This window comes from Strix uralensis, chromosome 4 (genome assembly GCF_047716275.1).
Source record: "Strix uralensis isolate ZFMK-TIS-50842 chromosome 4, bStrUra1, whole genome shotgun sequence".
Classification (NCBI taxonomy): Eukaryota; Metazoa; Chordata; class Aves; order Strigiformes; family Strigidae; genus Strix; species Strix uralensis.
Window position 1 is genome coordinate 55,588,441 of NC_133975.1, and position 15,640 is coordinate 55,604,080.

At 41.3% G+C, this 15,640-nt stretch overlaps 1 protein-coding gene across 1 annotated transcript in view; it reads right to left on the minus strand.

Annotated features, from left to right (window-relative positions):
- Positions 1-14,533, minus strand: part of TSPAN5 (tetraspanin 5) — an 89,452-nt gene extending 74,919 nt beyond the window's left edge. The window contains exon 1 of the mRNA XM_074866792.1: positions 14,016-14,533. Within this exon, the coding sequence (XP_074722893.1) occupies positions 14,016-14,096 (81 nt within the window). The 5' untranslated portion in view covers positions 14,097-14,533. The remainder of the gene's footprint in view (positions 1-14,015) is intronic.
- Positions 14,534-15,640: the final 1,107 nt, after the last annotated feature.

The window sequence follows — 15,640 nt, forward strand, 5'->3', positions numbered from 1 at the left end:
TGTCTTTTTTTTTTTTTAAGCCATCAATAAGAATCAGTTTTACATTTCCTTAAAGTCTTCCTTAAAGGCAAAAGGCAGTTTTTGCTGTTTACTTTACTTTTAATAGTATTGAAACCATTGATACTAGCACAGACTACAACTATCTACTCATATTGCATTACCACAAACTGCTGAAAGAATCTAACAGTAGAAAATAAATGCAATATTCATCAAGTTCTGCATTTAGAGACCTTTCCTCTATGAATCACCAAAGCATAAACAACACTAGTCTGAGATGTTCAGTTTCCATTCAGCTATAAACTGATATTCAAGCTTGATTTATATACATAGCTTATTTTATGCTTTGTTTACAGAAATTCTTTCATCTGCCACACTAGCTTACTTCATAAGACACCATTAGCAGTAATGGAACTTATTTCATGCAGAAGCCATTATCTTTAATCTAAGATGTTGTTAAAGTTCAGAAGCCATTAATAAAATGTGGTGATTTCTTATGTAGCTAATGGTAGACCACATAAGTAGTGGTACTTAACAGATGAGCATTAGTAGCTCCATCAGACACAGATTTATCATTAAGTTGCTGCTATTATGTATGTGCCTGGCAAAAGCAGGACTCAGTACTCAATACAGGACTACGCATCGCTAGTTATAAAAAATTACAGTGGTGACCAGCTTGCTGCCGAGACCAGTGGCAAGGCACATAACCTGCAGAAACTACCATTTTCATACAAGCACACCACTACTCTACAACTAGAGAGAACAGTCACAATTGTCTGCTGTGCATGAGCTCTGTGTGCTTCAACAGCTAAGTTCTCTCAGTGCTACAAGTATTAGAGTCACATACAGCTCCTATTATTGAGGGGAAGTTTTCATTTAAAGGATCAAAATGGTCAGACAGGATGCTTACTCTGAGACACAAACTAGCAGAAGTACTGCCTGATAGGCTCCACTGTTCTCTGTCAGAGTTTTTTGGTTGGACTAGTGCATCACCCTTTTTGTCAGCGCTTAGCTACTTAGGCAACTGAAGTAATTGCTCTAGTTCTTTCAAAAGTCTTTTCAGTGTTTTGTTTGGGGGACCTCCTTGGGCTTTCCCACCACCATCCCCCTCTTTTTTTTTTTTTTTTTAAAAAAAGACATTGCTTGAGAACCAATTATGCAGCTGCCATCAAGTGATTCCCATTGAAGTCACAGGAGCTGCTCTTATGCAGAGGCCCATAACAAGGGCCCAAGCATTTACAGTGCTGAAAGCCTTTGTGCTCTATACTCTAAGTGGATGAAGGCAAGCTATGCAGGGGGCTCATTCAAAATTAATACTACATCAGGAAGTGGATGAAGGAGAGGAAAGGCACTTAATAATTGATCCACAGTTTGTTTTCTGTGAATTCTGAAACATCTTTATGTACATGTTTGTTTTGCTTTGCCTTTTTGTGCCTGTTTTTTTTCAAGCTAGAGTTTTTAAACTAGAGTAAAGGTCTATTAACAAAACAGTCAAACAATGACAAGTGAGCTCCTAAAGTGGTACTTTGATAACAAGAACTGCAGAAAAATATCTACCCAGAAGGCAACACAGAGATGGAACAGAAAACAAGGCAGGTTTTATTCAGACAAAATATGACTACCTTCTCACTTCTAGAAGATTACATTCTCAAAGTTGAATACCTTCTGCTTATCAAACAACTGGTATATTCCACTCCTGCTCTTTCTGTGAAAAGTTACAGGTTTCTCTTCTCACCACCACTTATACAGAAGATCAATCCCACCCCACAATGCAGACAAAGTCCAACTTCAAGTCCTTCAAATTCCTCAAGCTAGGAGTCTAATCCTGCTCTCACAAACAATTTTGACAACACAGCTACACCAAAATTGTTCCACCTTACTCTATAAACATCACCTGCAGTCATTTTAAGGACATGTTACAGTGGCAGATTGGAACAAGGTAGCCTTTTAGAGTAAATGAAAATCTAACCCTAGTACACTAAGGAGATTTAAACAAATAACAGTACTCACTGAAGTTCTGATAGGTCTCCAAAGACCCCAAAAAGGAGTCCCATGAGCTCTCGTAGGACTTTACAGTATGCTTCTAACTAGTACAGCAGCAGCAACCACCAGCCTCTAAATTTCAGTCCTGTACTCCAGCCTCAAGTAACATCACTGAGACCCTGCGCTTCAAGAGCAACAAGCCTTCCATATGGTTCAAACAAGAGACAGAGCACATCCCTCAAATCTTTACTGGCCATGCCAGTCTCTACCGTAGCCCCATTCGTTCCACCTCACCTGACTCTACATGGCTCAGTTCTGCAGAAATTGTTTATGAAGATAAAACATTAAATTCTTTACATCAGAGCCAGAGTTGTGTGTACAGTTTTGGTATTCACCAGCCTTACAGTTTGATACATCAACTAAAGAAGGATTATCTCTGCAGGTGTTATTTGGGAGGTCTTGCACCAACACAGAGGCTTGTTGTTTCAGAGATGCTTGCACATTACACTGAAAAAAGGCACACATTTATGGAAAAAAGTTGTCAAGTAGGAACAAGTGCCTTATAAAATGGTACAAAAAAAAGCCAGTGGTTTTTTTTTTTTACTTCTCCTTTCTACTTTCCTGTGGACTGGTAGCTGGAGTCCAGTAACAGAGCCAGCAAACTGCTCCTGTAGAAAGCCCTCTCAGAGCATGGCAGTGACCACGCAGGGGCTTCTGTAGGCTAACAGAACCCAGCTGAGCTTTGAACTCTAGATGACAGGAGTAAGAACAGACACAAACACATAGCGAGACACAAAAAGGGCTACCTTGGAGAATGGAACAGAGAGAACAGCCTCTGCAAGCTGGAGTAGAGCACAAACTAAAAGGAGGGCAACACAACAAGAATCAGGTATTTACAAGAGGCATGGTAATTTATCCAGGCAGTAATCAGCTGCTATTAACAAGAAAACCACAAGTAACAGTGGAGTTGAGTATATCATTGCATCATTTATTAGGCATGACATTTAAAATAATATATGAAATACTGGATGACAGTGGGTTCACTGGAAATCACACACACAAAGTTCTGGGATGGGGAAAGTTGAAGGCAAAAGCTACTGTTGCCTACAGCTGTCCTTTTGTCTCTATCAGAGGTTAGCACCTCTGCAGAACAGCTGATAGGGTCATGAATCTATGGGGCATAGGGTTCGCACCTCCAACAGAAGACAAAATTGGCCAGATGGGAGCCACAACTCATTCACTTGCTACAGTGGCAAAAACCCTTCGGTATCAGTCTCATCAAGATTGGTATTGGTTTTCTTTAATATACAAAGCTATTAACTGCATCTGCTCAGGAGCTACTTCCTTACCCACAGGTATGAGAATGGTTTAGGAAAAGTGAAGGAGAGCAGAGGCCATCAAGGATGTAAACCATGTAAAAATGTAATTGGCTCATGTTCTCAATTCAGACATACTGGTTACTTGCATGCAAAAGATCCTGCAGAATACAACTGATTCAGATGCCACCACAAACCTTTAGACTACCCATGCAGTGGTTTTGTTTATCTTCAAAACAGCAGGACGTCTTGTAAGAGGAAGGAGACTGCTTACATGTAAAGGAAAGCAACGTTTTTAAACCACACTCAGCCTCACATAGCTGAAGCAGGAACACTACTGGTGACCATGCCAGAGCTCCCAGCAGCAGCAGCAGAACAGTAGAATGCAGCCAGAGCAAGATCAGTGCACAAAGTCCTTTGCATGCAACAGCAATGAGATGAGTTTCCAGTCCCTTCAAGTCCTGCTTTTACGCACATAAGTCAATGAACTTCTGCTCTAGCAAGTCAGGAATTAAATTTTAATACAGCATTATTCTATATACCTATGTATTCTATATAGCTATTCTATATATACCTATGCATGCATGTATATATTATATAAATATATAAATATATATTATTATATATTTATTATATTAAATATTATTATATTAAAATGTATATATTATTTTTATTTTAATATATTTAAATATATTTTTACATTTATATTTAAAATATATCAAATGTAAATTTAAATATATTAAAATATATTATATTAAATATAATAAATATATTTTAAGAATTTATATTGAATATAAATATATTTTAATATATTTATTTTAATATAATTTATTATATTAAAATGTATATATTTTATATATTTATATATAAATATATAAATATAAATATATAAATATATAATATATACATTTCCAACAACACATACTAACCTTTTGTTTGCAACAAAGCCATCAAAAAGGATACTACTTGGGAATGGAAAATCATGACAAACTCTCTTCAGAGAGATCATCTACCACCCCTTCCAGGAGGCCACTCCAGTGAAGTACCTTATTACAGGGAGTGGTAAGGTGTATGTTTATGGGAAGGAAAAGAAACCAGAGAGGTAGACGACAGAGCTGTCCACTTAAACTTAAGTTCAAATTAAGTTCACATTACAATAAACCTGGTAGACTATCACTGCTCTTTCTTTCTCCAACTTCACTGAGCAATTAGGAGAAAACAGATAACAACCATAAATCTTACTAAAATAGAGAAGATCAAAATGCACTGGAGGATCATCCCAAGTAGCATATATGTCTACGTAACAGTCTTCACTGGACCGAGCTAATTATTAACACAGCATCATGTCTGATGCCTCTGTGTACTCCACAGTCCAAAATCACAGCTAGTGCTTGTACAATCACTTTAAGTTGATCTATACAGGGAAAGGAGGAGATGGTCCTACCATCTCACACTTCATTCTTGCAGCCAAACAGCAAGTCAATAGAAATTGACCCAGATGAGAGAGTTCTCAGTCAGATCTGGTAAATGACTGCTATTAGTCCACTGAAACTGTACTAACACATTTGGTTCTCCAGCCTTGTGCCAGCCTCAGCCATTTGCAGCCCCCTGCTCTCATTTGGACACCAGAATTTGCAAGGCAGCAACCCAAAACCAGTCATGAAACCACTGCCATAACCAAGGCAGGAAGTGGCCGTGCTACAGAAACCAGTCCTCCAGTCACTGGGAGAGGAAAAAAAATTGCGTTAGACTATTAGGAAAGCAGCAAGACTTCACATTCCCCTAGATGCCCACAGGAAAAGAAACAAACAAGAGGATGTTTGTGGTATCAAGCAATATTGATTAAAAACTAGACCTTAGTTATTTTTTAACTGCAATCATACATATTTTATATTTTTATAGCCTTCACCTAAGTCAGATGGCTGAATTTTTATCTAGAAATTATTTACATAACTCCTCGGAAAACAGGGCTTCTAATTTTAAATTTTTCCTCCTCTTTTTAATTGTATATTAAATTATTTAATTATTGTTGGACTGACTGAAATCACTTATTCCTTTAGACATATATCTACATAAACTGGCAGTCAGGAAGACAACTTCTACAAAATGTTATCTTTTACCTATATGGAAAAGGGAACCCTTCTGTTTTTATATTTCAGTGGCAAAAACTAAAATAAAAAAAATCTGAAGCTCTTGCTCTGTGCATAGTAGAACACACAAGTATACTCCCAGCTGAGAGTGGCCCAGGATATTTGCCGACCCTCTTCCTCATTAGCTGGTAAGACCCAATGTTTTGAATTGTCACCTTTTCCAAATTCTGTTCTCCAGCCTGAAACACTCTACCTACATGGCATTGCAAAGACAAACTTAAGAGACAGTTCTTCCACAAGGTGACACAGTTAAGTGAAGCATGGCATGAAACAACAAAACCTTTGCCATACATTATCTGTGAACTTTTTCCACAGTGTCTCTGCTCTTTATATAAATTATTTACAGCATGTAGAGGGAACACCCTTCAAGCTCTTTTTAATCACAGCTCTTTGGAAAACAGAACACAGCAGAAGAGACACAATTCAGTGAGAGGGAAACACAGAGAACCTAACCTCACAGAGGTAAATATATGCCCTACACATGGGTACATAAAGCAGAGGTGTCCAACAGGGAGAACCTGTGATGCAGGCTCTGACAAAATGACAGATACCAGGTGGATCTGCCAGGGGTGACACCCCACACAGCGTGCTGCTGCATCTTTGCTTGGGGCACCAGAGCTCAGCTGAGACAGTCTGCCCTCTTGACACAGAGAAAGTCCTGACATAAAAAATAACATTCCACATCATGGAAGATGTGCGCCTAAATCCAAGTAAATTAAGCTGGACTCTCATTAAATATAAGTTCCTAACGCTAGAAAACACCCAGTAGGCTGAATTATTGCAAGCATCCTTGCAGTCTCATTTATATCATACTCATTACCCTATAACAGTAGCTTACTGAAGCTATGACAGCAGCCATACTCAGGTCTTAACTCACTGACATTATATTCAGGAAAATGAAACAGAAGCCTCTATGAACACAAAATATTTCATATATGTAAAGGCATCTAGTCTCCTTTTAATTCTTTCTTTGAATACAATACTACAAAGAAGCACCACTTTTAGAAATAATTTTACTTGCCTATTGAGAAGGAGAACATATTTAGGCAGAACTTCCTACAATTCTTTGATTTTTCCATAAGAAATTTTGCTGTTGAGAAACCAGACAGCAATAGGTACAGAATAGGTATACGAACTGTTTTTGTAATAGATATTTGCCTCATTGCAAAAAGAAAAAAAACCAAACTTCCATCACCACACATCAGGAACTTCGCTTGAAATGATTTTCAATATTATTTGATGTAATGGAGCCTTCACTAGGAGCAGAGGGATTTTCAAGGCCTGGAAGAAGCATATTGATTTTTCCCAGTTCTGAGGGAAATTGACAGTTCATTCATAAGATCCTCTGTGTGTGCTGAAATACTTACTCTAAATGCTGTCCAGAGGAAAGTGACTGGAAAGTTGAAACATTACCTGGAGAAGCTGATGTGGAGATTGATGTGTATTAAAATAAATACCGCTACTGCCATTTGCCTCATTTATTTTATACAGCTAAAGGAGCAGGATCTGGCTGCTTTTAGAATCTCCACAAGTCAGGCCATCTGGAGGTTATATGAGATCACACTGAGTCAGAGTTTGATACCAAATCAAACACCCCTGACTGCAAGCCTCAGTGTGTTAGTGACATTTTTAAATGCCAGTGTAAGGGGAAGGCTGGACTGCTCTAGATCTCTGTGTATGTTACAGAAGCAGCTACAGAGAGCACTGTGCCAACAGTGACATCCATCCATACCAACCCTTATACCTGTACAAGTCCTGTTGAAATCAGTGGAAATCTATATCCACTGTGATCCATGAGGGAGGATATTTTTTGGCAGGAGTAGCAGCACAGTCACAAGAAATGGCATGTTTTCCAAACTTGCACAATAGTACAATGGAAAAGAAATAAATTAGGCCTCAAACCAGTAAAGAATAATCTATGTCTTCCTGGATTTTGCACTGTAAAACTGTAGTGGAACGCAATTCAGTACATTGGCAAAAATAGATAAGCTTTTTTTGTTTTAATCCTTTATTGCATTGCAACAATATTTGCTAATTTTTAATGGGAAAAAAAGATGGAAACTAGTACAAGAGTATAAAGTCACTATGAAATGCCAGCTAATGAAAAAGTCAAATACATAGAAGAATTAAAATAATTACCATACTGGAAGGTACTTTAACAGTTAATGTTGACAGTGACTTCTGGGTCATCCCTAACAGAGCTGGGTTACTTCATGAGCTGTTCAGCTCCTTGCTCCTGCCTACATCAATAAAACAATTACAGTCCTGTTGACAGGCTACTAGCCATGCGTTTGAGAAACGTGCTGCATAGTTTGGGCAAAGCAATGTACGAAGGTTGATTCTATCCTACAGAACTATAGTTTAAGACTGAAATTCCCTAACTGGCAGAATTAGATCAGATTTCTTTGGGTCAAAAATATTCTCTCTCACCTCCAGGTTTAACTGGAAGCAAAATACTATATTCTAAATGCTTGTAACAAATCTTCACAGGTTACTGCCCTTGGTTAATGGACTATAAACTGTTGAAGTACCTAGACTGAGCATTTAACAACACATCAGCTCCTTGCTCCAAATGTATAACTTGTAGTAGCCCGGGTGCCAAAATCAGTTTATAATTCATTTTCAACAATAAGTCTATTCGTAGGAATGGGGCTCAAAAGAAAAGTAAGTGTTGTTTCACTAACCATAAGCTCAAGTTTCTTATCCTCTACTAATCATTAACTATTGCATCTTACAGAGTTTAAGAAATAAAGAATAAATTAAAGTTTGCTAAGAATTACTTCTGGATTATTATAATCTATGGAACTAGGTCTCGGAAAGTGTTCTTTAAGAACAAATTACATATATACTTTCAAACTCCTGTCTACTTGAGAGGACAGAGAAGTTACTTAGATTTTTCTTCTTTCCACTCTCCTCTCCCCCCCCCCCCCCCCAAAAAAAAAATAAACCCACACCAAAAAAGCCAAAAAAACCCAAGAAAACTAAACCTACAAAACAACCTTCTTCCCTACATTTTCCATTTGAAAATTACTCTACATCTATTGCACTACCTGATATAAATTGTTTTGTGGGTTTTTTTTTCCAAAAACATGTTTTCTGGGTTCCTATTTGGGAAAAAAAAAAAAAAAAAAGCCTTTCTTCCCCAGCATAGCTCATGCTCACTTTCCCTGTGTGCCTGTTACATTATACACTGTAGTTGAATATGTATATACATAATAAACATACCAAAGAGTTTATAATGAAAAGACAGTCTTACTAAATGAAGGTAGCATGTCTACGTTCAAATTCAACGTTACAGAACACAGATCTGTTGCCTTGATGAAGAAAACATTATCAACATGCACTAAGGGAGATGAGGCTAGGACCAATGGTAACTTGGTTTCACACATACAAATATTCACAAAATGTTCCACTTGCAGAAGTATTCTGTTGGGGCTGCCTGTATTCAGGGTGCCATTCACGTGCATCAGCTTTTCTCCGATTGGGACACTGAAGATTCAAAATTAATTCTTCATTCTTTGAGATAGATGTCTCACCAGGTAAAACTTACTATGACAATTCAATCAAGGTGGGAGGACTGGTAAAATACATTTACCAAATTCATCTTTAACACAGAAGAAAAGTATGTAAGATGCATTGGATAGTTCTAGTAATACTCACCTGAAGTATGTTGACATCAAACATGAGAAGTTGCACAATTAATCACAATTAGTTTTTTCTAGTTCTTGTGTCCTTATGCTTCTTCAATCTTTTATAAACTAGAAACATGAAATACCTTAAAACAGTAACATATTCACAAACACCTAGTTTTGGCAAAACACATCCTTAGAAGAAAGGAAACTGTTTCATCCATGTTCCGCATCTATCTCTTTTTGTATAAACAATGATACAGCCTGCCACAAAGTTACAAGGAAAGGCAGGGCAGGGAAAATTTTTATTCCAAGACTGACCTCTAGAAACCTGAAGCAAGTCCCCTATCGCCAGCAGAGTTACTATATTTTTATATGCATTTAAAAGACTGGGGCTACATCTGCTGAAAGAGACACTGAGGAATTCAGGAATCTCAAGCTCACAACAATGTATCCATTTTATCAATATGTACATCACTGCCTTGCACTGTTACAAAACAGTTGTGTATTTTCCCAAGACAAGTCCAGTTCTTGCCATTGTTCTGTTTCTGGCAAGACCGCTCGTGAAATGCTAAGTTATCTGTGCTACTCAAAAATTAAAAAAAAAAAAAAAAGTAAAATAAAATCATTTGATCATAAAAGGGTGGGGGGAGAGTGAACAGAATGCTTCCACTGCAAGAGCACCTTCCCAATGCAATTTTTTAAAGATCAAATGCCACAGAACGCATTTGAAAACTGCATGGAGTATGCTTCACATTGATTTTTTTTTTTTTTTTAAACCACTGTGGCAAGGGAAAATTACATAACCAAAACTTCCTTGTGGATGTCTGAAAACCAGCTGACATCAGAAAATGCTCTTCTGCCCCTTTGAAAACAAACCATAATGTACAAAGTTTAATAAACAGGCTATTTATTGTCCCTTAAACATCAGTGCACTTTTCCAACGCTCTTCCCTTAACACACTTGTATAAGCTTATTCAGTTTTCTTTCCACTATCTTCTTGTAATTCAGAAGACTATTTAGACTCCCATATGGTTGCCATCAAATCCAGCAGACGCCAAGCAAATTAAAACACAAATTATGACTTGAATATGCTGATGTATCATAATTGCAGCATATCTCACAACTTACAGTGAATCATCAGATAAAGCAAAGGTTTCTAAGGTGTCAGTGCTTTTTATACATCTTTCAGATTAGGCTAGGGTCAGTAGAATCAAGTGTGGATTGAAATTCAGAGTTAAACAACAGTATACATCCACAGTTTCCATCAAGTATAATAAAGCACAGAGAGCAATTTAAAACAGCTATTGGAACTAAAAGTAAGCTTAAAACTGTCTTGCAAAAGTAGAAGGGGAAAGAAGAGGAAATGGTTCTTGCCTTTTGGGAAGCAGGGTGGCCTACTTTTACTTTTTGCATTTTACCTTTAACATCATTCTGCATAGAAGTCTAAGGGGGAAGAGGGGGAGGAGGCATTGTTTGTTTGCTTTCTTTATGTAGAGAAAAATGTTTTGTTACCTTATATTACAGCTGCAGCTCTCATCTAAATCAGATTACATTATGGTTTACCCAGACAAAGACATAAAGGCTCCTAAAAAAAGCACTGTCTATTCCACCAGCCTAGAAAGGTAGCAAACATAATGTAGTGCTTTCACACAGGCATTATGCTAGTGAAGTTAAAGCCCAGGTGTGTGCCCTAATGAACAACCAGCAGAAGAATGGCAGCTGAGCAACAGAAAGAGAAGTATAGTACCGAGTTCTAACTTTTGATTTAGATGTATTTGTGCCTATTTGGTCTCAGTTCCTAAATCTTACTTTGGTGACTGCCAAACGAGCTTTCCTTTTCCACAGGAACATAGAGGTAAGTTTTTCTGAACAAACACTTCCAGCATTTACCAATTTTAATACTGAATTTCCAGAAAATTAAGCTTGCAAATCTACCTAGAACATTAATTATGCATAGACTCAGCAGATAATACAATCTTCTACAACTGTATGAAACACAGTTAGACAAGAACACCTTGCCTGGTGTGGTGCAAGAATGAGAACTATCTCCTAAAGAGCATACTGTCACTGACGTTACAGCTACATGTACAGCATTAGTATAACATTCCCATATTCATTATTAGAAAATTCAGTTGTGTTTTTTTAAGGAAAGAAATAACAGACCAGCACAAAACCAAAAAATTGACAAAACGGTCTGATAATTTATTTTGCCCATATTCTGTAGCATATAAAGCCTCTGATTTTTTGTAATATCTTCAGTTTAAGTAGCATGTACAATCATTCCCCACAATTTCAGCAGATCTATAATATTCTTCTGTTCAAGGCACTGACAATTTTCTTACCAAAACCAATTGTCTTCCAACTCAGTTCTCATAATTTTTAGTCCATTGTTTTGTGATGCAGAATAGAAAGTATTTTCCTGTTTGTTTACATCAAAAATGTAAAAAGTTGTGTTAAAAGCGCTATATAATAATGCTCAGGTAGAAGTTTTAACAAAGGTGTTCTACATATCTCCATGGTCGCAAGATCCCTGGAGAGTGTCATGGGGTTAATACGATGACCTCTTCATCATTTCAATCTATTTACAATGACTACATTAGTGGCTATTTTTGATTATCACTTTCTGTGAACAGCCAACCAAACTCGCAATTTTCATTTACAGCTTTTCTGCCCCAGTTTCATGATAGACTATTGAAGAGTTTGCTATTAATTCAGTAAAAACAACAATAAAATATATTCTACAAGAGTAACTGCCTATGTTTTCACTCCAAATCATGAGAGGTAATAAACGCAGGCTTTCTCATAAAGAGATTACAATATTCTGAAGAACTGACTAAACTCTTATAAAGTGCTTTGTCTCTGTAGACTTCCAAGTTTAGCCAAGGACACAAATTAGGTGATTAGCATTTTGCAAAAGGAGAAATCTGTAAGCAAGGGCCACACATCAAGCAAATGGCAGAGTGGGCAATATACTCGGGTCTTCAGATTAGCATTCCAGCAGTATAAAGCTGGGTGGCCTAGCAAAATATCCTTTAACCCATTCAGTTAAAACAGATGAACATCTGCCGTCATGCGAAAGCTATGCTGCATCTGCCTCGACAACACAGGAATAAGAAAAACACTAGCCACAAAATACCTAAAACATACCATTTCCCCACTTGCACCATCTGCACATTAACCTTCACAGAATAAGATGAAGGAAATTACAAGGTATATAGCTTCTTATAGACTGACAGTGTCTGACAGACCAAGATAACACGTTCATGTGTATTTCACCATAATCTCTCTCTTTTAGTCCAAGGACAGGGCACACAAGTGTTCCTCACACTACTCTGCTCCCTGCTGAAAAACATCTGTGTTCACAGCAACATATGCCCAGGGGAATCAAACTGAAAAAACAGACAAGTGAAAAGAAGCATGGCAAACTCAATCACTAAAAACTGAGTGAATAGGTCAATAAAAACAGCTACTGTAAGGTCAAAATACTACAAAGCTTGGAACCACTCATCTCCACAGGTCAGTCTTGGGCCAAGTAAACATTGACATAAAACTGCGGCTTATTTTCTTGATTAAGGAAAGGTATTTCAGTATAAAAGTGTAATTAATCAAAACTCCCATCCTTCCAAAACATCCTCTTCAGGCATCTTTACTTTCCAGGAAGACAGACATGAAGTTAGCTATAAATACCTGCTAGCCACGTAACCATCCTCCTCTGTTCTTACCGTGGTTACGATCACAAGCTCAGTATTGCTTAGAAGGTTTCTCTCCTCTACTCTTCCCCACCTTCATCCATAAAACTTCAAGGTGTTTTGGTTTTTTTTTCCTCCAATTCACCTTTCACCATACCAGATATGTACTCGACTTGCCTTCAAAAAGCCCCTGAAAAACACATATTCACCCTACCCGGGTTTGTGCATGCTTCCCATTGCTAAATGGAGTATGTCATGAAAAGAGGGGGGTTGTACATCTAAGAGCCTTCACCCAACTTTAACATTCTGTGCAGCGATAAAATCTCACTATTTATGTGTGTGTGAGAATGCTCACCCCCTCCCTCTGTGGTTAGGAAATTTGGCATGTACACCCAAAACCAGCTGCTTCTCTTTCAAACCCTACACATTGAGAAGATGCTAGAAATACTATCATATGCAGGTTACATTTCACTATACAGTTCTGCCTACTCTACAGCCAGGGCTAGAATGGTGCAACACGATACTGTGCAGTCAGACGATCAGCCAGGAATCCCAGAAAGCCTCCCATGGACTTGCACTTTAGAGATGGGTGGGAATACTGTTCCTCCATCCTATTATTGCTACCACTACTACGTGGTAATAGCAAATCATAATAAACCCGTGCCGTACACAACCTCGTCATTGTGCAATCATTGCCTTAAACAGCACTGTTCAGAGAACTCGAGCTGCAAGATTTTCAATTATTTTTATTTAACAGAGATATCAGCACGAAAACATGCAGATCGAGCCGTTCTCCAGGCCTGGGTGTCTAGCTGTTCCCTCCCCCACCACAAAGCAGACAAGGGGGGAAGGAAGGAGGGAGGAGGAAAAAAATAATTTAAAAAAAAAAAAAAAAAAGAGGCAAGAAGCCCTCTTCTCACCTACAACAAAAGCAATTAGGAGGGCCGGGAGGGAAGAGGAACCAGCAGGTTCCGAAGGTGCAGGAATGCAGCACGCCAACTTGCTGCCCGGGGGGAGGCTGAGGCGGCGGCACCCCCGGCGTCGCGCGCCCCCCGCCGCCCCCAGCCCCATTCCAACCCCAACCGGCGGCCTCGCGCCCGACTGTCACGCACGGCCCCGGGCTCCGCTTTGACGCGTCCCTCAGTTTTCATTCGTGGCCGTGCCCAGCCCAGGAGCGGCGGCCGGGGAGGAGGAGGAGGAGAAGGTGGTAGAGGAAGACACGAAGCGCCGTGCGACCGGCCCACTTACCCAGAAAATGACATTGAAGCCGAAGATGAAATATTTGATGCAACAACTGACTTCAGGCCCCTTATAGTGCTTCCCGGACATCCTCTGCGCTCATGAAGACACTTTGCTCGCAGCCAGGGTGAGAGCCAAAGGGGGTAAAAATGGGGGGGGGGGGAGGGGGAAGGGGGGGGGGGGAGAAATAGAGGGAAGGGGGGCTGGGGGAGGCGCGGCGAGCAGGGCTCAGCGCCGGCTGCGCGCCGGGGGGAGATGCGGCAGAAGCGGCGCGGCGGCGGGTCGGCTCCGACTTGCCGGGCGCCGGGGATGGCCGGCGAGCAGCTCCCACCTCCTCCTCTTCTCCCGCATGGAGAAGGCCCCGGCTACTCGCAGCGAGAGGGGGGGAGAGAGAGAAGGAAGCAGAGGGGCGGCCGCCACGGAAGGAGGTGCCCGGGCAGAGGCGCGGGGTTCGCCGCCACCCGGAGCCGCGAGGTGCCCCGCGCCCTCTCGCGCAACGCGCCCTCCCCCGCCTACCACAGCAGCAAACGGCCGCGCCACGCCACGCCCCGCCCCGCGTGAATGGGGGGGCGGGAAAAGGCACGCCACTGGTCGGTCCCACGTAACTGGCGTGGCGCCCCACCAATCCGACAGCGCGACCCCGAGGCCCCCGGAGCGGCTGTGCGGCGCCCCCTCCTCTACCTCCCCCTCCGCGCTGTGACCCAGGGGTGCGCGGCGCGGCGCGGGGGGGCGGCAGTGCGGTGTCTCCCGTGGGGGCTGATGGCGGCGGGGGGCAGCTGTGCCCTCCGGCCTTTGTTTGCGGCGGCGAGGGCGGGGGGCGGCCTGGCGGGTGCTGCGGCCGCCTGGGTTACGTAACGGGGCCGGCGGGCCGCGGGGTGGCCGTTGGAGCGGCCGTTCAGGGTCAGCCCCGGCGGAGGGAGGCAGGGGCGGGCTGGCGGGGGCAGCCTGCCGGGGGGTGGGTGTCAGTTAGGGGGCCGCACCTGTCAGCGCCGGGGTCAGCGCAGTCCGTTTTGAGTCAGGTGCCCGTGAGGAGTAACAGTACTAGCCCGGCTCCTCGTTGCGGGTCGAGCTCTGGTCCGTTCTCCCTTCCTGCGACACCTCCCTCGGCAAAGTCCCCCCGTGGCCTTGCACAAAAGCCAGAGGTGCCAGGCCGGGGGGCTCCCAGGCCGGCCAATGCCGAGGAATTCCAGCCAGGAATAACAGCCTGGCTGGTGTGCGGGAACAGAGGACAGAGGTCCGCAGCATGCACAGGGACAAAAGCCAGGAGAGCGATGTGGTTCTAGGTTGGCTGTGGTAACAAGAAAGAGCAATACCATAATTGTACTGTGGAGGTTATTCTGAATGGGTACTTCAGATCACCTCCCACATGAACTCGTATGCACTACACGCCCAGGAACACATGAAGAACTATTTTACAATGTTTTCTAGCGTTTACACTTTAACATACTCTGAATTTGGATTGAACCTACCAACTCTAACGTTATGTGGCTTAGTTATATACTGTTTGGGATTCAGAGTCCACATCGTCTGGCATTAACAGCATAATTACGAAGACAGGCTGAGAGTCGGGGTTGTGTAGCCCGGAGAAGAGAAGGCTCTGAGGAGACCTTATAGCAGCCTTGCTGTACTACAGG